At 34.4% G+C, this 23,996-nt stretch overlaps 1 protein-coding gene across 1 annotated transcript; it reads left to right on the top strand.

Annotated features, from left to right (window-relative positions):
* The first annotated feature begins 8,319 nt into the window (after window positions 1-8,319).
* On the top strand, window positions 8,320-23,877 carry LOC106074915 (tetraspanin-7-like). Its single transcript, XM_056043980.1, has 7 exons — window positions 8,320-8,550; window positions 10,370-10,576; window positions 10,813-10,887; window positions 11,724-11,834; window positions 13,524-13,745; window positions 16,538-16,621; window positions 18,487-23,877. The coding sequence occupies exons 1-7, from the start codon at window positions 8,485-8,487 to the stop codon at window positions 18,634-18,636; spliced, it is 915 nt and encodes a 304-aa protein (XP_055899955.1). The 5' UTR covers window positions 8,320-8,484; the 3' UTR covers window positions 18,637-23,877.
* Window positions 23,878-23,996: the final 119 nt, after the last annotated feature.

Genomic DNA, 23,996 nt, shown 5'->3' with positions numbered 1-23,996 from the left:
GGGTAGAGTATTAACTTTTTTCCAGGGGTCGCCAAAAATCATCGGAAAAAAAAAAAAAGATTTTTACAACAAAAACATGACATAGTACACACGTTTTCATGGGTAGCTACGTATTTTTTAAAAACTAAAATTGTTATTCAAAACTGCTCTCTTTACCAAGAGGCCCGTATAAGACACTGGCCCCAAAACACCCCAAATAGAAAGAAAACTATATGGAGAGCTCTCTGATTTGAAAACCACTGCGCAGTTCATCTCATATATTGGTCTAGTCATATGAACACTCCAACATAACAACGAGAACGAAGAAGAAGAGTCATTCACGAATAGATGTCGCAAACAACTAAATAAGAATCATTCCAAACGTTTTCGTTGTCGCAGCATAAGTATGTGTAACAGAGTTACTGTTCATCAAACGACGTGTCGAAAAGCAACTATAAGAAGTCTACTTCTGTAGTTAACAAGCTGAAAATTATGCCTCGCAACGACAAAGATGTCAAACAGGGTGTTTTTTATATGTAGTTTACTTTCATTTTTATAAAGTGCTTCCAACTATGGTAATGTTTTAATAAAGAAATGTTTGACTTCAACACGAATATACGAAGAAAACGATGTACAACTTTGCCTCTTGACAGTAATAAGATAAGATAAGATAAGATAATTTTTATTGATCCAATCAAATTGAAATTCAGTTTGGCTACAATAGACAACCTCAGCGTAACTATTGTACAATAACAATATAGATGCAAATACGAACAACATACACACACGAAACACATACACACTCACAACCAGCGCTTTTTGAATTAGACTTCTGTGAACTTCTCGGTGATGACAGATGATCTTGTAACACTCTGACCGACAGTGGGATGAAGGAGTTTTTAAATCTTTCTGTTTTAGTCCTAATGGAAAGGAGACGACCAATTCGTTCAGATTTTATGTAAATAGTGGTTTAGTGGGAGTATGTTGTGTTTAAGAGCCGTGAGTGTTTTGGAAAGACATCTTTCATGAAAAAGCTCTTCAAGAGATGGTAAAAGTAAAACCATAGCGTCAAAAATCGTTATATTTTATTTTCTTAACCTTCATTTTCAGGTTTTGTTCCCTTACAAAACTTTTACCCTTTCAAGCATGGACTATAAATTGATGACGTATTACAATAATTATTAAACGGATTGCTTTTCAATTGCGTGCGCAAATCTTCACCATAGAAATAGAAGCTCCTTTCAGAGTATTTTATTAAATTTTGTTTTTATTGAGAAGGTGTCATTGTAATCTGTGAAACCTGTGAAAGCGAGAATCGACTACACAACTTTGTCATCAGTGCTTCTATAATAAAGAAATGCACTTGTACCTTAGCGAACTGATCACTCCATATGTCCCTCAAAGAGCCCTGCGCTCAATGGACTTAACAGCTCAACAGTTACTAGAGTAAAATCACTAAATTTAGAAAGCCTTCAGGATAGAAGACTCAAAAGTAAAGTAGCAATTATACATAAAACACTGAACCATAATCTTCAAATACAAAAACAAAATTTAATACAATACTCAGAAAGACACAAAGATAAAGGCATATTCCTCGTCCCATATGCTAGGACAAATTTGTACAAATATTCCTTCTTCCCTAGTGCTATTAGAGTATGGAATGGGTTGCCTGAGCTAGCCAGGAAAACCAGTGACTTGGCAGAATTTAAGTCATTGGTTAATATGCATGACTAAATGCATGACGCGTAGAACGTAATCATCTTCTTTTTTTTGAAGTAACGTCTGTATTATATAAGATAAGATAACAGCTTCTAGTGGTGTCACGTTTCTTCCTCAAAAGCTACGGTCTGCGGGCTTTTTATGTTCACGGACCAAAGGTTTGGAACTCATTCCCCCATTGATCTCAGACAGACAGCATGCTACACTACATGCAAGAAGAACATTATCATTACCTATCTGTTCAAAACTTTTTTAGATTAGTTTGTCATTTTAGCTGCCGTGTTTATGTTTGTAATGTTACCACAGCGCATTGAGTCTACATTTTGTTTGTTAACAGCGCTTTATCAATACATTATTATTATCACAGCGAATCTCCACAAGGATCAATAAAGCAGTCTTAGTAAAAAAAAATAATTTCAGCATTTTTAAATCAATTGTTGGTAGAGAAAGAGTTACGATGCCTGATTGGTAACGAAAAATAAAGAAAAAACAAACTATACGTGAACTGCAAATAAACACTACATCTATAGAACAAGTAAGGCATATAGACGTTATCATTAACAACAAGCTTTCATGGGAAGGCCACCTTGGCACTCTGACAAAGAAAACAGCCCAGCGACTCTTTTTTTCTATACAAACTCAATAGCTTTAAACTAAACAAGAAGATCCTTGAGACTTTTTACGGAGCGACTATACAAAATCTGCTAACATACGGAATAACTTGTTGGCAAGGCAACGCCTCATCTTAACTGTTGCGACGTCTAGAAAACATCATTAAAAAAGCATCAAAATTACACTCACAACATTACCACATTTAAAGGAACTTTTGAAAAAAAGTGCCTAAGAAAAATCGAAAAAATCTTGGAAGACAACGGCCACCCGCTCCATCAGAACTACGTCAGGTCGTCGCGAAGTGGGCGACTGCTGTCAATCAAAACAAGAACGGAGCGGTACAAAAACTCGTTCGTACCTCACTCGGTCAGACTCTATCACCGCCACTCATTGATCAGGGAACATGAAATGCACCAAGATACCTGTGTGTAGTCGCTGAATGAACTCTTTATGTTGTCTGTTGTATTTATGTGTATTTTTCTGTTGTGTTGTCTTTATATGAGAAAAGAGTCCTTGTAATCACAACAAATTTCCGTAAGGATCAATAAAGCAGTCTTAGTCTTAGAAAAAGAGTTCCGACCAAAGAGCAACAATAAGGTTTCATGAAATACTTCAACAACGAATTAATGAAGCCGAGGCAAATTCATCGATTGTATGTTGAATTAATTTTTTAGGGTTGTGACGGAAGGGGAAGGGGGGAGAAACCAGAATTGCAAATAAATAAATAAAATTAAATAAATAAAATTATTATACCATTATACCATTTACAGGATGTAGCCTAATAATAAAAAGGCAAAAGACAGAGAGGAATGGAGAAAGACGGTCGACGGATCGTGCATGGTGCCCCAACGGTCCAATAGACTAAAGGGATAATTAAAGGTAAAATAATAAAAAAAAAGGGCCGGGACCCTAAAATATCACAGATCATATCAACTATTTCAAATAAGAAATGCAAAGCAGAAGAATAGTCAGTGTAAAAAATGACTATATTCATTAAGGCGGGAGTTGGGGGTGCAGAAACGTGATACTCAAATTCATGGGCTCGTCCAATCCAACATAATACTGCAACATAATAGGCTACTACAATTTGCTTGCCATAGGAATATATGTGGGGTGGGCGTTTACTTAGATTTGGGTCTTTGTATTATCACTGTTATAAGAAAAAAAAATGGAGGGGGGGGGGGTCACGGTAAAATTAACAATATGTATATGTAGCCAGGGACCAGATCAACGGGCGTAGCTGATTTGTAATGTTTTTATAATTATATAAGTATCGACTGTATACAAATATGTATACGTATATTAACATTTTTTTTTGCTGTCGTTTTTTTTTCTTTTAAAAATCTATAAGAAAATAATATAAAAAGAGAAGAAAAAAAATTACAGAGAAAAATAAAGGAAATAAAGATCGAGGAGGGAAGAATACAACTTGGTACAGCGTTACAATTAAAGATATATGGGATTAAGGGTCCTGACAAGATAATTTTGAAGATAACATCTTAATGGTCTAGGCACCGTCTGGGTAACTAAAGCAGTTGAAGAAACAAAACGACTTAAAGAAACAAATTTGATGATTATATCCTCATCTAATTATCATTGTTTTTTTTTTTATATCCTACTTTTAAATTTAGGACGTTGGTTGAAACAATAAAAAAAAAAAAAAAACTCACCGATTCCTATAGGACGGCGCTATCACTCTGATTGCAGACGTCTCGCTGAAGCACAATATAGTCGATAATCCCACTAAAAGAAACACTTAACAATACTCCAAATCGAATTCACATACACTGATCTACAACACACAAAAAAGAAAACACACTTTCCAATCTCCCAATCGAGAAAATCAAAAAACGAAGTCCCGTAACACACTTCAGGGGTCACCGGAAGCCCTCTACCATCAACAAGAAATCACACTAGTTCGCACGTGAAAAACATTGTTAGTCAGTGGGGAACAGTTTAATAACAATAAAGGCCTACTTTTAATTTCGATTAAAACTGCCCCACGGAAACGCTTCAGAAACTAGCTTAGGCGCCAACTTGCCTTAGCTGACATAGAAGAGAGCACCTGCATGTTGCATGCGGTCTCAGAACGAGACAGATGAAGGCCACTCACTAAGGCCGCGGGATACACATTTGAGACCAAAAGAAAATCCGCTGCCGAGGACAGACGCAGTCGGCGAAAAGAAAATCTAAATCGACTACCTGCGGACAATGGTTATGCTTGCTCTGGATGTGGCAAAATATGTAGGTCACAGCTGGGGCTGCGCATCCACGGGAAATACTGCATTCATCACTAATCTTCAGACTCGAAGACAAGCCTTATTATTATTTTCAATTGAATACATATCTTATCCTTTTTTTTAATTACAGACTTTATTTCAAAATAAAAGATTTTTATAATCATGTTTACGCCATGTACATGTATCCATATACGGTATGTTAATTAGTCATGCATTTTAAATTTTTTAATCAATAACTGAAATCTTTGGTTTTCAGGCAACCCATTCGATCCAAGCTCTATATTAATAACACTAAAGAAGAAAGGGCACTTGTGAATGTGTTGTAGCATATAGAATAAGATATATGTCTTTCTGGGTATTTTTTTTTTTTTTAAATTAGATTTCGTTTTAGCATTTGTAATTTGTTTCAATGGATAGCATGAATAATATGATCATCAATGAATCTATGTACACACCCGCCATCTCGGAAAAAAATGGCCGATACATAACAAACCGCCATGAGCCCACCAACACACAGACAAAACAAATACAAACGAGGCCGTAGAGGAGGAGTTCGAGTCAAAAGCAGGAAAAGAGGACAAAGGGTCTATCTGCCTCATATTGTCTTGGGCAATGTTAAATCACTAAATAACAAAATGGACGAACTTGATTGTTGCTGCAGACATTTCTACCAATTCCGCGAAAGCTCGCTAATCTGAATCACTGAAACATGGCTAAATGAAATTATTCCTGACGCATCAGTAGACTTGGATGCGTTTCGTTTGTACAGATCAGACAGGACAACAGATAGTGGCAAAACAAGAGGAGGAGGACTGGCTATTTATGTCAATAAAAAGTACGACCGATATTGAATCAATCTCAGGCCATAATACCTGCCGAGAGAGTTTACACAAATCTACGTCATACTTGTGTATATATCACCCACAGCCAACACATAGAAAACATATACTAGACATTGTACATGATGTGGAGATGTAAAGTCCTGATGCTGTCCGACTAGTTATGGGAGATTTCAATCATCTTTCGTTAGCTCAACACTTGCCAACATATAGTCAATATGTTGATTGTCCTACAAGGCACGATAAAACCTTGGACATGAGTTATGGAAACATACAAATGGACTACACATCTCGATCGCTATTCATCTCGGAGACTCGGACCACACAATGATCAATCTTACACCCACGTTCAAACCGGTTTTAAAAACAACAAAACCCGTAGCACAGTCCATCCAGTCATGGTCTGACGACGCTGATACACAGCTACAAAGCTGTCTGGAGCAAACAGATTGGGACATGTTTGTAAACAACTGCCCTGACATAGATGAACTTACCACAACCGTCAATATTGGACCTCATTCACCAATCGTAAACAAACAACATTTAGCCACAAGGTGCTCTATCTCTTCTATATAATTTACGATCTCATGTTTAATTCATGATGGTTGTCACGTGACCGTTTGTTTAGTTGTTTTCTCAATAAGATCACGTGACTAAATGCTGTTTGTTTACAATTGGTGAATGAGGTCCAATGGACATCCAGTTCTGTGAAAACATGATTGTACCAAAGAAGAAAATTAAAACATTCAGTAACAATAGACCCTGGATGACCAAAGACATAAAGGAAGCGATTCTATACAAGAAAAGAATGTTCAAGAGCAGTTCTTCTGAATTCATCTCAGCCAAAAAAGCCCTTAAAAAGAAATTATTTGAAGGAAAAGAGAGATTCAAGGAAAAAATTGAAAGCTCTTTCAAGAAAAATACTTCTAAAGCTTGTTGGAGTGGCTTGAAACAAATTACTGGCTATATACCTAAGCGCAAACCAATGTGCGTCGCTGACAATAACACATTTGCCAATGAACTAAATGATTTCTACAGCCGATTTGACTGCCACAACTTCGAGAAAGACCACCATGATTTATTGGCATCATTTGAAAACAGCAATATAATCCAGTCTCAAGAACTGTTTAATAAACAAGAAGTGATTAAAATATTTAAACAAGTAAACACCGCCAAAGCCTGGGGACCCGACAAATTAAGTGGCAAACTTGTAAAGCTATGTGCGGAACAACTGGCTTATATCTTTTGTGCTATCTTCAACAAGTCCTGGCAAACGTACAAAATACCTTCCATTTGGAAGACATCTGAAATAATTCCAGTACCCAAATAGAAGATCGTTGCTTCCAACTTTCCAACAACGACCTACGTCCCGTAGCACTTACATCAATTCCAATGAAGTGCCTGGAGAAAATGATTTTAAAACATTACTGAAAGAAGTCGAAACACTTCTTGACCCACACCAGTTTGCTTACAAACCGTCAAGAAGTACAGAAGATGCAATACTATTTATGCTGAATTGTCTATACCATCATCTTGATACTCAGAGACACTACGCCAGAGTATTATTCGTAGATTTTTCATCTGCATTCAACACCATCCAGCCACATCGCATGATACAAAAATTATCTGAATTGAACGTTAGCAAAAGCAAACAAACTTGGATTCTAAACTTTCTCATCAAACGACCACAATATGTAAAAGTGAACGGGCATGAGTCAGGCACGAGAGAACTTAGCACTGGAGCGCCGCAGGGGTGCGTGCTGTCACCAGTATTGTACACAAATGACATTCAGAGGCTATCAGCTGACACTCCCATCATAAAATTTGCTGACGACACAGAAATCATTGGCCTTATTGCAGGGGACGAAAATATGTACCATTCAACAATTAACACCTTTTACGAATGGTGTATAGATAACTTTCTAATTTTAAATGTTCAGAAAACTAAAGAAATAATTATTGATTTTTAGGAAAAACAAAGACAATATTGCAGATATTCAGTTAAACAACCAAACCATAGAACAAGTACAAGAATATAAATATCTAGGCACAACTATCAACAACAAACTGAAATAAGTCAACACTGTAAAAATCTATACACGAAAATTCACCATCGACTCTTCTATCTCAGAAAGCTAAGAAAATTCAACATAGACAAAACAATAATCAAACTTTTCTACACAGCAACCATCAGTAGTCTTATTAACTTTTCCATCACCTGCTGGTATGGTAATGCTTCACTGGCACAAAGATTTAGACTAAATAGACTAATTAAAAAAGCATCGTATATCACTCGAACACAGCTACCATCTCATGAAGAGCTTTTCCAATAAAGATGCCTTTCCAAATCACTCACGATTCTTAAAGACAACCTGCACCCATTAAGCCACTGTTACATAAGATCTGAACGAAGTGGTCGTCTCCTTACCATTAGGACTAAAACAGAAAGATTTAAAAACTCCTTCATCCCGCTTTCGGTCAGAGTGTTACAAGATCATCTGTCGTCATCGAGAAGTTCATAGAAGTCCAATTCATAAATCGCTGGTTGTGAATGTGTATGTGTTTTCGTGTGTGAATGTTGTTCGAATGTTTCATCTATATTTGTACAGTAGTTTCACTGAATTTCCATTAGATTGGATCAATAAAATTATCTTATCTTATCTTAAATTGTGGTCCATTTATGTAGGCTTATTGCTGCTAATTTACTTAATATTCTTCGTTTTCTGTATAAGAGTGTCTCTCAATTTATTAATTAAAAATCAAGCAACACATTAGGGTTTATTAAAAAGAAATTAAAAAAGAAAAACCTAGAAATCGAAGCAAAATACTAGGTATTTTATAAGCTAAGAAGATAAGATAGTGACTTTACTATTTAGGTCAGTGATTGAACCGACACAAAAGAGGTTTAATTGCCGATAACGCCCCCTTATGGACGAAATTGAGGTCATGCGGAAGTGGGATCTAACAACAAAGTCTTACTATGTAACATTATTTATAGACGTTGTTCATGACTCAGTTTAACAAATAAATAAAAAGGATTTGAAATGATTTAGAATCTAAACTAGATCTAATTTCACGTTCGCTAAAAGCTTAAGATGAGGACGGATCAAAAGTTATTCTGTTTGAAAACTACTTTAACTATTTTTTTGTGCATTTTATGGGTGAGTTATTTTTTTTTAGTTTTTTTAGGTCTAGATTCTAGATCTAGATCTACTAGCTAGACTCTACTAGATCTAGATGTAGATCTAGTACTACTAGACTGACTAGAGTCTAGACTAATCAGTCACTAAACTAGAGTCTAGATTATTTTTATTCTTTCCTTTTTCTTACTCAGTAAGTTTCACAGACTCTAGTAGTGATTTTTAAGTGAAGTGAGTAGTGACTAGTGTTACTGATTACTCAAAATTACTGTTATTGACTTACTTTTACTAGATTAATTACTAGATCTAGATCTAACTTCACTTACACTACTTACAGTTTACACTACAGTCTTACTCTTACTTCTAGATTCTAGATCTTCAATCTTGTCTTTAGTCTAACTCACTGTCTTACTTGTTACTTAGACTTAGACTCTTAGTCCTAGTGACTTAGTCTTAGTCAGTCACTTAGGCTTAGACCTGACTTACTAATTACTAATACTTAATTTACTTAGAAACTAAGAAAGTCATTATCAGTACTAATTAGTCTTAAATTTTTAAGTAAGAATCATAGAATGCAGGGTGTAATTAAGATCTAGCTTCTTTTTGAAGTAACAACTGTAATTAATACTTCACTTCACTAATAGTAAGAAGATATAAGACAAGACAATTAAGACCCACTGAACTTAGATTTTAAAAGTTAAATATTAAATGTCAATAAGCAAAGGCTAAGATAATACTTGTCAAATAGGAATGTTACATTGTATCACAAATGTAAATATGACATAAATATATATATTAATATATCATTTGTCTTTGTATTATTAGAGTCAGAGTATGAGTCCTAGTCTCTAGTCAGTCTAGTACAGTTGAGTAACAGTAGTATAGCTAGTAGTCTAAGTCTATCTATATAGAATATAGTATTATAGTCTATAATAAGTTTAAGAATTAAGTCTACGACTCAGTAAGACTTTTCTATAATTGTCATTAATGAAGTGTTGAATCTTACAAATCTAGATAAAAATCCAGTCTAGAAAGAATCTAGAATAGATGGCTGTCTGGTCTTATGGCATGTGCTCTGGACTGTCATCCTAATGTTCTCTGGTTCAAACCCAGTAGAATTTTATACCTTGTGAGATAATGTTTAAAATTGTACTACACTTTATCTAATATAAATATATACTACAGGAAAGACGTTGAATTAATAACATTTTCTTAATTTGTTTTTGTTCAACAGAATAAATAAAATAAATTATTAAATATTTTATATAATTTTATCGACACTTTAAAAAAAAATTGTTGAATGGTATTTTGAAAAATCAGTGATTTTTCTTAAAAATTAAATAAGCAATTCATTTTATGCCATTTAATTTTGGTGCAAACACCCATGAATATTTTCATTTAATTAAGAAAGTATTTCCCAAACTTTTTCCTTAATGGAATACTTTGCACATTCTGAGTATTTAGCGGAACACATAGCTTATTTTTTTAGACAGATTAATTCACATGGTGGCGTACTAGTTAATTATTCCAATAGTTCATGGAACACCTATTCAGGTCTCACAGAACACCAGGGTTTGGCGGAACACAGCTTGGGAAACACTGAATTAAGTATACACAGCTGTATGTTAAACATCTAGACTTTAACTAAAATTTTGAACTCTAAACATTAATAAAATGCACAATTCATTTTATATTATAATAAATATGTGATAATATGCACTTGAGCATTGTTTAGCTGATAGAAAAATGAAAAGTTCATAAGTGGGGAAAAGAGATTTACATTTTTTAAAAGAGCCGCAGTGATGTAGAGTCTGTAATTTTCTCAATGTCTCTGTTTCAGCTGATAGGAGCAGCAATCTTTGGTGTCTTACTCTGGCTGCGGTTGGACTTCTGGACCAATGAGTACTTGGAGCTGGACAAGAATGAAAGTCTGAAACGTTATCTGATTCTTCTCTATCTGACCTTGGCTGCTGGGGCTGTTATTGTGGCCTTCTCTATATTTGGTTTGATCGGGGGATGTTTGAAAAAAAAATGGCTGCTCGTTGTGGTAATATGTTTTTTTTTTACTCATGGAAGATTTAGTAGCTTGTTATGTTTAGTCGTAAACATTAGTCTGTACTGAACTTGTCTTAGCAATAATCATACTGTATATTATATATATATCTAAAATTAAAAAAATAATAATGAAAGCATTGAACATACTTGACTTCTTTACTTTAGTCAGACCTGTATACCTAGATCTGTTTGTTGTTTCAAATATTTTTCTTTTTTTTTCCCCCTTAGTACTTGATAGCACTGGTGGCTGCTATGGGTTTGACGATTTCAGCTTTTACTTATGGAGCTATTTATAGAGATGAAGTAAGTTGTTTCATACAAATAAAATGAGCTTGTAACCCTTCAATTCTGTATTGTCACAGCGGGAGATGTTTTTGTCCTGCATTTAAAAAAATGTATTAAGCATGGCAGCATCACCTCCTACATTAATTACTATTTTTTTTTTTTTTTTTTTTTTTAAGGAATTGAGATCACAAGATTCTTTGATAGCTGAACATGTAAGGTGTTAGTACAATTTGAAAATATTCAGATACCTGAACCCTGGCATAAAACAATCCCTCATTAAAAAAATATAAATATTTTGAACTGGTATGGTAATAATTCAGTGATACAAATATATTGATTAAATAGACTAATTATCCCCCCCCCCCCCTTCCCCCTATCATATTTTCAAAAAACCTTTCATGGAAGATGCATTTCCAAAAGGTATTCAATTCTGAAACTGAACTTTGTACCCTTTATGCCACAGTTACATCAGATTGGAGGAATTGTTTGGCTACTCTTCATTAACTCTTTCTCTCCGTAATTATTTACCACATTCTGGTGGAATCAACGCTGGTATCGTCAGTTAGGAGAGAAAGAGTTAAGGAAATGAAAGTCTGAAAACTCATCCCACTTTCATTTCGGATGTTTCAAAGTCATTCATTGTCACCAACAAGTGCATAAGAGCCTGATTCATCAAGCGTTTGTTGTGTGTGTCTTTTTTTTTTAATGTTGTTTGTGTCTGCGTCTGTATTGTTATGATAGTAGTAATGCTGAGGTGGACAATTGTTGTCAATCTGAATTTCCATTTGTTTGGACCAATAAAATAATCTGATCATCAATGAACACATTTTTATTGTTGGTTCATTGTCTTTCAGCTGGAAAGATCTTTGGTGAAAGACGAATTGTTGAAGACTTTGATAACTACAAAGTACACTGGAATACAGACTGATAGAATCAACAGAGCTGTCAACATCATGCAGTCTGAGGTGAGATAAAATTAGAACACACACTCTAAATATATGGTTTTGTTACATTTTTCGAAAAGCTAAAAGACTTTGAATTGGGTACTTGGACAACTAGCTTTAGGAAATTAATGATCAGTTTTTAATTATTTATTTTTTTTATAAGAATAATTTTTTTTTTTTTTTGCTTTGTAAAGGGCATATTTTATGCTTATAGTATGCCCAGTGCACTATGGTCCAATCTCTTTGGTGGACATGTTGGGGGGGGGGGGGATTTGGGGAAAAGGTTTCCACGCTGCCATTACGCTATCAGCAAACAACTCTGGTCAAGCTGATAGGTAGCAAAGCGGTTTATTCCTCTTAGCTACACATCTCACCATCGACTTCGACCACATTGTAATGGAAATAGTTACAGGAGATGAAAAAAGGAAAAAATAAGAAAAAGTGTTTAAAAAAGCCCATCAAATATAAATCCTCATTCTTTAAACTATTATGTTAATTGATTTGTAAAAGATAATAAAATGCTTGTTGTTTTACATGTTTCGGATGTTCCTTCAGAGTTGAAGATAATTACTTCCTAGTCCAAACCTCCCGCAGGGCGACGGGGGATGGGAGCGGGCAGGGTTTGAACCCTGGACCATCGATAAATCTGAACGACAGTCCAGCGCGCAAACTGCACTACCAGGCAGCCATCCAATATGTTGTATGTATGTTGTTAATGCTCAAGCAGTGTTATCTACTTTGAGACCTTCCCATGACTCAACAGGTGACATTTTTCCGTAGCCACTGAGTTTGACCGAGCTAACAGTCGTTATATAGTTTTTACTTACCTCCATTGATGCCATGGATCTGGCACTGCCCTATATGAAGATGCATCAAAGGTGCCCAGCATTACCGCATCTGACTCTTACATTTTGATTTGGAGAGTGGTTCTCATTTTGATATAATTCTTTTAATGTCTATTTTACTTACTTAGACTTATTTGTCCTGCGCTGTTGGGCGCATTGGATAGCAAGCTGTCTCCATAAAAATCTTTCACTAGCAATGTCTGAAGTTTCTTTCCACTTGGCGTCCCCCGCTCTGAGGTCCTATATGAAAGTGTTACACTAAGTTGTAAAATAAAATGTATTATAAAAACATCTACTATGGTATATTAGAATCTATGTTTAAATCTACATCACATTGGTTGTGTGTCTGCTTTTATTTACCACATCCCATTTGTTGTGTGTCTGCCTGTATTTACCACATCCCATTTGTTGTGTGTCTGCCTGTATTTACCACATCCCATTTGTTGTGTGTCTGCCTGTATTTACCACATCCCATTTGTTGTGTGTCTGCCTTTATTTACCGCATCCCATTTGTTGTGTGTCTGCCTGTATTTACCACATCCCATTGGTTGTGTGTCTGCCTGTATTTACCACATCCCATTGCTTGTGTCTGCCTGTATTTATCACATCCCATTTGTTGTGTGTCTGCCTGTATTTACCGCATCCCATTTGTTGTGTGTCTGCCTGTATTTACCACATCCCATTTGTTGTGTGTCTGCCTGTATTTACCACATCCCATTTGTTGTGTGTCTGCCTGTATTTACCACATCCCATTGCTTGTGTCTGCCTGTATTTATCACATCCCATTTTGTTGTGTCTGCCTGTATTTACCACATCCCATTGGTTGTATATCTAACTATTTTTTTTTCCTGATTTTCCCTACTAGCTGGAATGCTGTGGTGCTAATGACCCAGTAGATTATAAGCAATCTGTATGGTGTAATGTGCAGCAGTCATCTGACCAAGGCTGTAGTAGGCCATACAAAGTGCCAGGCAGCTGCTGCAAGAACTACCTGAGACTGCAGCAAGCCAGTTGTCCCTTGTACATATCTCAGTCAGAAAGTAATGATCCAACAAGTGGACAAAAATCAGAAGATATATGGCCAACTGTAAGTCAGACACAATTTTTTTAAAACTTTTGTTCCATTGATACTAATCTGTAAATATAGCTTTAATATTAATCCACCATTTGATATATATTATGTTTGTTCTTTCATATGTTTGGGTGACAACCAAAACCTGCTAGTGAAAGAGTTTTGAAATTTGATTCTACAGTGCAAACAAAGTTTTTCTATTTATTTAAATACGTCGCTTAGCATACACCAAATACAAAAGAAAAAGCTTGCTATATATGCCTCCATGTATTAAAATCTTTTGTAGATTTTTTGAACATTTCTTCATTTATTGTTTTGAAATGTTTAGAGTTAATTTTTTTACCTTTCGTTTAGAGAATTATGGGAAATTTTAGGAAACAGTAACCAAGAGCAATGGTTATAGGTGGTCTGATTAGATTGTCTGTGCATTCTGGTCAGCCATGAGGGAAATGGTCACAGTTGAATGAACTCTTTATGTTGTGTCTGTTGTATTTATGTGTATTTTTCTGTTGTGTTGTCTTTATATGAGAAAAGAGTCCTTGTAATCACAACAAATTTCCGGTACGTGGCGTTTTGGCGCGAGATATCATTTGACGATAATTTAATAAGCACGTAGCTTTTTTTTTATGAACCTTTGAATTCCAGCGACTTAGGCAAATAACCATGGTGTCTATGTATACTTAACTTAGTATTTTGAGAAACATGGTACATGTATTATATTTTTACTTATTATTAGCGTTTGGTATGTATAGCTGGAGATACCATACAGTCAATAAATAAACCAATGTTAATGTAAACAAATAATTGCATTAATTTTTAGTCTATCATCGTTTCATTTTGTTTTTAATTTTAAAGTAATATCTTAAAAAACTTTTTTTTTAAATAAAAGTGTGCCTCTTAATAAACACACATACACAAGCCAAAATGTTTATTAAAGAAAATGATGTGAAACACAAACACACATTTACATTTAGTACGTGAAAAATATGTCTTAACACAAACACTCATGCAAAACATAGATATGAATAATTCTTTTAAAAGAAATAATACAATAAACGTACATAACGTATTTCGCGCCAAAACGGTGGCGCCAAAACGTCCTGCTTCGCAAATTTCCGTAAGGATCAATAAAGCAGTCTTAGTCTTAGATTAAAAAGAACATTTCTACATGATTGTGTTTGCATCAATTTACTGAAGTAGAAGATTTTTAACAATATACTTAGAAAATCTTTGTCAGAACCACACTGTCATGCTCAATTACTCATGGCATCTACCAATCATATTATTGGGGGGGGGGGGGTGTCAAGCTGTGTATGTGTTGAGTCAATCAAAGTTTCAGGTTAGTCTTTGAAAAGACATTTTTGTAAACAAATAATCAGGTCATAGGAAAAGTAAAATTTCAAAAAGAAAGTTTAAATAAAGAGGCTGGACTAACATACTCTTCTAGAAGGTCTTTTTGGGGAAACTGTAAAAGGCAAATAAGGCAAGATTGTGTTGTGATTGGTCATTTGACTGATAAATAATCGTTAGATAGTGGTTATCAGTCATTATTCATTTTTCACCTGTTGTATTTAATATTGTTAAATATTGTTGGCCCAACACATACACAGCTTGTCTGTCACTCTACCTTAATAATAATATTAATAATAGTAATAATCTTTATTATCCGTGAGGAAATTTGTTTTACAATTGTGCATTATAAAAAACAATACATGGTTAAAGCAAACATTAGAACAACAGCACACAAGATACCTTAGTTACTAAAACATTTATACAAGTGGTTTGTGTTTTTTTTTGGTTTGTTTTTGATTTGATTGAGCTTGAAGAAATTAATTTTTACTAATCAGATCATTTTCTCTACTGCGTTTATTCAGTGTATTAGTAAATCTATGCATCTTCAAACCTTCAAATGTTACATTACGTTGAGAGATACTGTGTGAACAATACAACTCTCAAATATAATATTGGCACACATCTATCAAGTCTTATTTGAAGAATTTACAAGCCAGTTAAATTATATTTGTGAATGTATCCATAATTAAGAATATTTTTATAGACAATATACAAGAAGAGAATGTCAAGGAATTTGCTTATGAGATTTAAAAAAAAAAAATAATAATAATTTCTCCATATAAAATGATTGTGTAATCCTCTGTAAAGATGGATAACAAATTATAAAATTAAGTCTTGATGTTTTGAAACCTTGACTTTTATTATATAAAAAATATGAATACATGCATGGACACCATTAAAAGTTTAGAGTTTATAATTCATTGGATACTTTTGTATCAAAGTAGAAAATACTGAGTCCTATTTCCAGATGATGACGATGATTAATATCTTTAATAGATATACTACAAGAAAATTTGAGAAATTAATTCATTTATAGGACAAGGTTTGAAGTTTCTATGGCCTTCATCAGTCATGAAGTGACTATGGATCATCTCATGGAAATGAATGCCCGGGCATTAGCTATGTTCTGAAAGATGTGACCCGCACATCATTTCCCTCTTTCCATGCCGCTGATATATCACAAGTAACAGCAAGTCGCAGGCTCTTCCAGGGTGGAGCACTGTGGGCTGCAAACTACCTCAGGGTTTACTCTCGAAGCCTTTCCCATGAATGGGTATAGCTGCAAGGCAGCAGAGGTTTGAATTCAGAGCCAAGACTAACCATCCCCTCCTGGCCGAAGTTTTAAGCATATAATTTTAGTTATAGAAATGTCTATAATTAAACCTATTTGCGCAGGATATACTTAATTGGTACAAAATTTTAGTATGTCTCACATATTGTGTTTTTGTTTTCAGGGCTGTCAGATTAAACTACAAGAATTCTTTGATCGCTATATCATCGTAGTCATCAGTATTACAGTGGTTTATTTTGTCTTACAGGTCAGTCCAGTTTCCTGTACTGTGAAATATCTTTGGCATTGTAAAGTTTTCTTTACTGAAATATCTTTTGTATCATAAAACTTTACAGATGACTTTTAAAAAAGTGTTTATTTTTTAGGTCTAGATTCTGAAATACCTTTTTTTTACCGCACAAACTAATTGTTTTTTAAATTTCACCTTGACAATGATTTGATTTTGGCACTTTAATTTTCCTTACATAAAAAATTGCTTTATTAACCAAATTTATTGCTAAAATGAGTTTTTTACATAATAAGAGGGAGAGAAGATACTGAAGGTTTATTCAATGAGTTAAATTAAAATTTAAAACATTTGAAGAATGCCATTCAGTTGAAACATTAATTTGTGTAAAGATTTATTATTGAGATTACTAACAGATAGCTAGTTATATATAAAAGTACCTTTTTTTTTATTGAAAATTGGCTCTTCATTTTACAACCATCTGATAGAGAGAGAGAGTGAAAGCAAAAATTGTTCTTATTTAAACTACAATCAACTCCTATTAGGCTGCTATTACAAGTTTATTTTAACAATATCAGGTTCATTTTCTCTCCCCACACAAAGAGCCATCAACAACCTTACAACTAAGAACAGGAGGCATACCTTTAAATTACCACCTTAACAAAATAAATACCACACACCTACCCCTTTATAGACACTGCGTCCACCCTTATGAGGCAGTAAACCACATCCTCTTTGAATGCCCCATCTTAGGCAGACCCAACTACCACTACAAGCAAACATATTCAACACTCTGTGTGGCAGTACTGAACAACTAAAGAAAACTGCACACTAGTTTCATTGGCACAGTCTGCCAAAAGAGCTGACAGCTCAGCAGCAAAAAGCTGGCTAGATGAAGAACAATGTGAGGGACCAGAAGTACAGCAATTACGTTTCATATCAGAAGAAATAAGAAACGTCATTTCTCTACAGATAATATAACTATCAATATATGTACCAAAACATCAGCTACACTCTAGTTGGATGTCTGCCTGGTCGTGCGGTTTGCACAATGGATTGTCGTTTGGACTTATTGACTCCTGTCCCCCATTGTCTTGTGTGAGGTTTGGACTAGGAAGTAAATTATCTTCAACTCTGAAGGAACATCTGAAACATGTCAAACATTTTACAAAAAAAAAAACCCATTTAGTTAGAAGAAACTTTTTTTTCCATCCAGAAATCCCAATCATTTTGCATTTTACGAAACCACCCTCGAAAACAGAAATTGATGACCTTTACATCATCTGTCCTAAAGTATAAAAGAAGAGCACAAGGGCAAGGACTGAAAGAGATACTGTTTCCTTTTTTTTTTTTACTTTATAAAATAATCACAAGACTATTTTCACCATCCCCCAAACTAAAAATATTTTCTAATGCCTTGTAAAGTAAAGTAAAGTTCCCCTTTCAGACCTTGTGGTCTATAGGGCAGATGATGTAAAGGTCATCTGTTTCTTTGGCCTACGGTTAACAAGGGTGTCATGTGGCCAGCACAACGACCAACCGCCTTTACTTTTCCCTAACTAATGTCAGGTACCCATTAGAGCTGGGTGGACTCAGAGGCGCCCGAAGATCCCGAAATTAAAAATCCCAGTCTTTACCAGGATTCGAACCTCGGTCCCCGGTTCGGAAGCCAAGCGCTTTACCACTCAGCCACAGCACCTCCAATGCCTTGTACACATTACGTTATGTCTTGGAAAACAAAACAAAAAACAATTAAAACAACCAAGCTGTGAAAACGAATGATTTACTTACATTCAACATAAATATCTTTGAAATTGAAGGTTCAGCAGTGCCAACCTTTAAGATGATATCATGTTCTAATTGAAAACTTTCTTTGTACTCCATAGCTGATCTGTACTGCTATTGCTTCATTCCTGGTTCATATGCTCAATACACTGTACGTCCCACAGCCAGATGATATTGTCTACGATATGGCACATATGCAAGAGAAATCACCATATCCGTCACGGGGAGACTACAGGGATTATTATAACTAAGGAATAAAATTATAGAATTAAACCTACCCTAATTTGAAGATGACAATATTTAAGTATAATTCAAATACAAACTATATAGTATTTTCAATGTACAATTATTATTATTATTTTTTTTTCAAAAGAAAATGTCTGTCTAAATTAAGAGATTCTTTCCTTGCGTTTGTTTTACATGGCCAGTTTGCACAGAGAAATTGAAATGAGGAAAGTTTACCTATGATAAAGAATTTGGATTTGCAATTCGTTATTCTAGTTTAGTTTAGAAGCCATTCAGTCAGTGTCATGAGTTGTACAATTAAATATATTCTAATACAAGGCAGCTTGTTCAGAGCCACTCTTCATTTGTCTTCTCGACATTAATAGATCTGATCATCTTTTAGTTTAAAGATTTGGTATTCAACGAAGAGTGTTTTGATTTAGGTTTAATCATTCGACTTTCTTCACCATCTCTGACTGTGCGATTCTTTTTCATTCTTCTTGCTTGCTTCTCAATGTCCATATTCTTTCAGCTTTCTGTGTATCTTTGAAACCACTTTATTCAGTGCAATATTGACAGGTTGGTCAATCCTCATTAAACAACTGTGGTCATTTTCTAAATGAATTTAATTGAAATGCATTTGTATATACACTTTTAATTTTCTAATTACCTTTTTTTTCCTGTTTAAGAGTTAAATGTAAATACATTGTAAATGTATTAATTGTTTCCTTTTTATTCTGGTTTGTATTTTTTATAAGACTTGATGCTAACATATTGTTTCAATTAAAAGACAAATCTTAATGTAAGTTAATCTGACTAGTGGATTGCCATTTGAAATCTCATTCTCATTAGTGTAAAGCCATCTTGCCTTTTTCATGGAGTCTCCGAAAACATGCTGACAGTATGCCATACAAAAGTCATCTGATGTCCTTATTCCACACTTAAGTCATATGATGTCAGTGTGTCATACAGAGGTCATGTGATATCAGTATGCCATACAGAAGCCATGTGATGTTAGTATGCCACACAAAAGTTATATGATGTCAATATGTCATTCAGAAGTCATCCAATGTCATTATGCTATGTTACATTGTCTGTTAGCATTTTTTTTTTACATTTAGGTAATCTTTTATCAATATCACATTTAGATCATCTGTCAGTAGTGTATGCCATTTATAGGTCATCTGTCAGGTCAGCAGTGTAAGCCATTTATAGGTTGTCTGTCAGCAGTTTATGCCATTTATAGGTCATCTGTCAGCAGCGTATGACAATTATAGATCATCTTCAGCAGCGTATGTCATTTATAGGTCATCTGTCAGCAGAGTATGCCAATTATAGGTCATTTGTCAGCAGCGTATGCCATTTATATGTGCGTATGCCATTTATAGGTCATCTGTCTGCAGTATTATTTGCTGCACATAAATTCTGGAAGCACAACATCAACTCATTCTTTGCATTTTGATTTCATGTCCTCCAGCTCAATTAAACACCTGTACAGATATTCTTGAACACCTGAACTGATATTCTTGAATACCTGTACAGATATTCTTGAACACCTGTACAGTTATTCTTGAACACCTGTACAGTTATTCTTGAACTCATGTACAGATATTCTTGAACACCTGAACTGATATTCTTGAATACCTGTACTGATATTCTTGAACATCTGTACTGATATTCAGACTAACAGCCATTTTTTCCCCCACCAAGATGTTCTCTCAGTTTTAAAAACAAAAAAAATTATATTTGAAATTGATGTGAAAATTGTATTTTTTGTAATATTTCGTTTATAAAAAGGTTGTACTTTGTATTTAGTTTTCAACATTTATAGATTCAACTGTTGAACTGTGAGATTTTTTTAGACTGGATTAGATAAAGTCTATGTTTTTTGATACACTTAGTTTAATAATGTATTTTTAGAACAAGTTTTTTGAGCCAATTACTTTAATTTTGTAGACAGTTCTTTTTAGTTTGTTTATTATGTCTTTATACAACCTCTGCAATGTAGCACTAAAGTCGCTGTGTAATCTTGACAAGGCTAAGTCAGGCCCCTGTAGTAGAGATTGAAATGCATGAGATTTCAAGTTTGTATATTAATTTGTTCTTTTTGAACAACTATGTGAGATTTCAATCAAGAAATAACCCAATATATTCAAATATATATTAATGAGTATGTTTTTGACAATCTTATGTCATGGAAACACAGTAGAAGATCAATTTGTGCTATACAACATTCGTGGAATGAAATATGAACTGCCATATCAGGTATAACAGTGACCTTTACTTTGTGTCAACGACCATTAGTTTATTTGAGCTGCACATCTCAATTTATCCTTTTTACTAAATTATTCAAAAGATAATAGATGCATCAAGATAAATTATCGATGCTAGTTTCTTCTTGAATCAGGATAGAATCTGCTGTGACTAGACGAGCCAATTCTGGAGTGCTAAATCTGCCACAGTTTGTGCATAAAAATCCATCTATTTTATGGCTCTCAGAGCAGTATTTTTTCCTCATTCTCAAAATAATGACAGTATCTTTCTACCATCATAACGTCATCAAATTTTTTTGTATTGTGGGAAGCGTGGTCGAGAGGCTAAGTGCGCTTGAACTTGGCTTGGCTACCTAGAAGGGGGCTCTAGGTTCGACACCCGACTCGGGCAAAGTTGTGTTTACTGAGCGCCTAAAGGCAGCACGGAAAACCAACTCCTAGATACCCCCCCCCCCCCCCCCCCCCCCCCACTGGTCCACAAATGAGATTGGACCAAAAGCGCTCTGAGCATGCTATAAGCATGAAAGTAGTGCTATAAAAAAAAAAAACTATAATAAAAAAAAAACTATAAAAAACTATTGTTATTTTTTTCTCCCCCTAGATTGCAGAAATGTTTTAAAATTTTTTAGCCTTCATGTTAACACTATTAATGGCTGCTGGTTGTGTGGTTTATGATTCAGTCTGTCTTCATGAAGGTCCTTAGTTCGAAAACTGGCCCCTGTCATCCCTCCTGTCCTGCCTGCATTAGGTTTGGGGTAGGATAGAAATATCCTTATTTCTGAAGGATGTCTAAAAAAAACCCAAATACATCCTTGCGATTGTCTAAATAATTAGGACTAATAGTAAAATTTAAATTTCAACTGCTATAATAAAATCTTCAAACGTATCGTCACTGTATCTTTGACACAGATAAAAAAAAATTTAAATGTATTTGAAATTTGGATTTTAACCAGTGATGGAAAAGAAAATTAATAATTGACAATCTGTCTTTTGTCACCCACTCCTGTATATATTTTGTTTAAAAATTTTAGACTGTAACTTGATAAGAATGAAAGACAATACAATAAATTGATGTGCTACTGTTTCATGTTTTCTGGGGAAATGTAAATGATCATTTTGTGTTTTTTTTTTTATATACAAATCAAAAGGGAATATTGTCTCAGTGTTCTATGTCCATCTTCTTAGTCTCTCGCTGTGTCTTGATTCTTCCTGCTCTACCACAGTACCTGTTGATTATTGTGTGTCAACAAGCTGCTAAAATATCTATGAGAATGTACATTCAAAATAAACCTATTTTAACAATGTTTTCAAAATGCTTTTTTTACCAGATCGTTTCAAAGAATATTTGAATTTTTTATATAAACTGAAAGATCAATGTTATGTACTCAAAGATTTGTTCAGATATTTTAATTTATGGTTTGACTTGCTTCATGGAGTTTCATCTAAGCATTAGTTAAAGTGTGTACATCTGTTGCTACGGATACCAGGAGTAGTCTGTGGCACTAGTTATTGTGAGCTTTACTTTTTTTGTTTTATTTCGTTTTGTTGCCATTCCAAGTTTTTCACTTCTTTTATTTCTTTGAACATTTGCTTATATGAGGAATAGGATAATAGATTTCTTCTTGCTGTAGTCCTTATCAAATAATGGGATGGATTATTTCAAAGTGAAGCCAACAGTGGCACAGCTAGTTTGGCATCTCATCAGGGCCGGAATTAAGTATTTGCTGGTCCTGGTGCAGATTTTTTGTGGGGGTCCCTACACTTTATTGAAAGCTTTAATAAAAATCCACTTTTTAACACTTATCAATAAACATACTGATATTTAATAACAAGCCATATACTAAGAGAAAGAAATAAGACTGCTTGTAAATTTGATCTAATTTTACTACTTTAAAAAAAAAGTTATAATTATTTAATATGCAATTTTTTGTGAATTTAAAAAAAAAATTTTTGTATGTTTTGGAGTTTGTGCAGAGTAAGACCATATGTGAATTTTTAAGTCTCTTTTGTGGAAGCCCTTGGGCTGTTACCAGACCTTAAATATGGCCCCTGCATCTCATCAGTTGACGTCATTGAGATCCTTATGATTTTTATTCAGTTTGTGTTTTCTCTGTAGCAATGCACTGAATGTCAAGGATGCTAAATTGATTTTCAATCTTGCCAACTAAAAAATACCTACAATCAGAAGGGCTTCGACAATTCGAACCTGCAGTGCTGAATAGTGCACATACATTTTTATATGCCTTTAAAAAAAAAAAACACATTTGTCATCATTTTCTTTATTCTGTACATAGGATACACCACACCAAAAAAAAAAGAGCTAACATCTCTAATAACAGGAGAATGCATGCTTTTGAATAATTATTTTGAACTGCTTTTAGTTGGCAGTACATTCATGTATCTTGCTCTAGGTTTATTTTTTATTGTGTTTTTATTTTTTTATTATGCTTTCATTGTGAGGCTTCTCATTCTTTGAGTCGCATGATGCCCTAAGTCATGTGACTTGCTGATCACATGGTGTCTGAGGTCATGTGACTTGTTGATCACACGATGTCCAGACTCTGTGGCTTGCTGATCACTTGGTGCTGTCGAGGTCACTGAATTCTTAGTCCTACGTTGCCATCTGAAGTTGTATGTACAGCCGTTTAAAACCACAATTTGACTCTTATGTTATTGTCAACTATTAATGCTGTAGTTTTTTTTTTTTTTTTTGGTGAACATCTATTTTTGTAATACCTAGGTGTACAGCACTATATATATATATACATTCATAATTGTTGTATAGGTCAGTGTGGTTTAGCATCTGTAGACACCACAAAGTGGGACAAAATTAAAACCCAAGTTCTACCCAACAGCTCATGAACTACAAGTACGACTGAACTGAACCCCCCCATACTGGGGTCATTTAGTTGTCTGCTCACTACGTCTGAATGTTTTCATTGACTCATCTATGTCACGTGACCATTGGTTCATTAAACTTTGTGAATATTGTCACTCACTGTGTTTGTTGTTTGTATGTCAGATATTTCTTTGCTTGGGTTTTTTTTTTAAACAGGGTTTGTATAAACTTTTGGAATCGATTTTTCGACCACTTCTGCTCATTCAATTTTCAT

This window comes from Biomphalaria glabrata, chromosome 10 (assembly GCF_947242115.1).
Source record: "Biomphalaria glabrata chromosome 10, xgBioGlab47.1, whole genome shotgun sequence".
NCBI classification, from domain to species: domain Eukaryota; kingdom Metazoa; phylum Mollusca; class Gastropoda; family Planorbidae; genus Biomphalaria; species Biomphalaria glabrata.
Note: the sequence above shows the minus strand (reverse complement) of the source record. Positions and strands in the feature narration are given on the sequence as shown.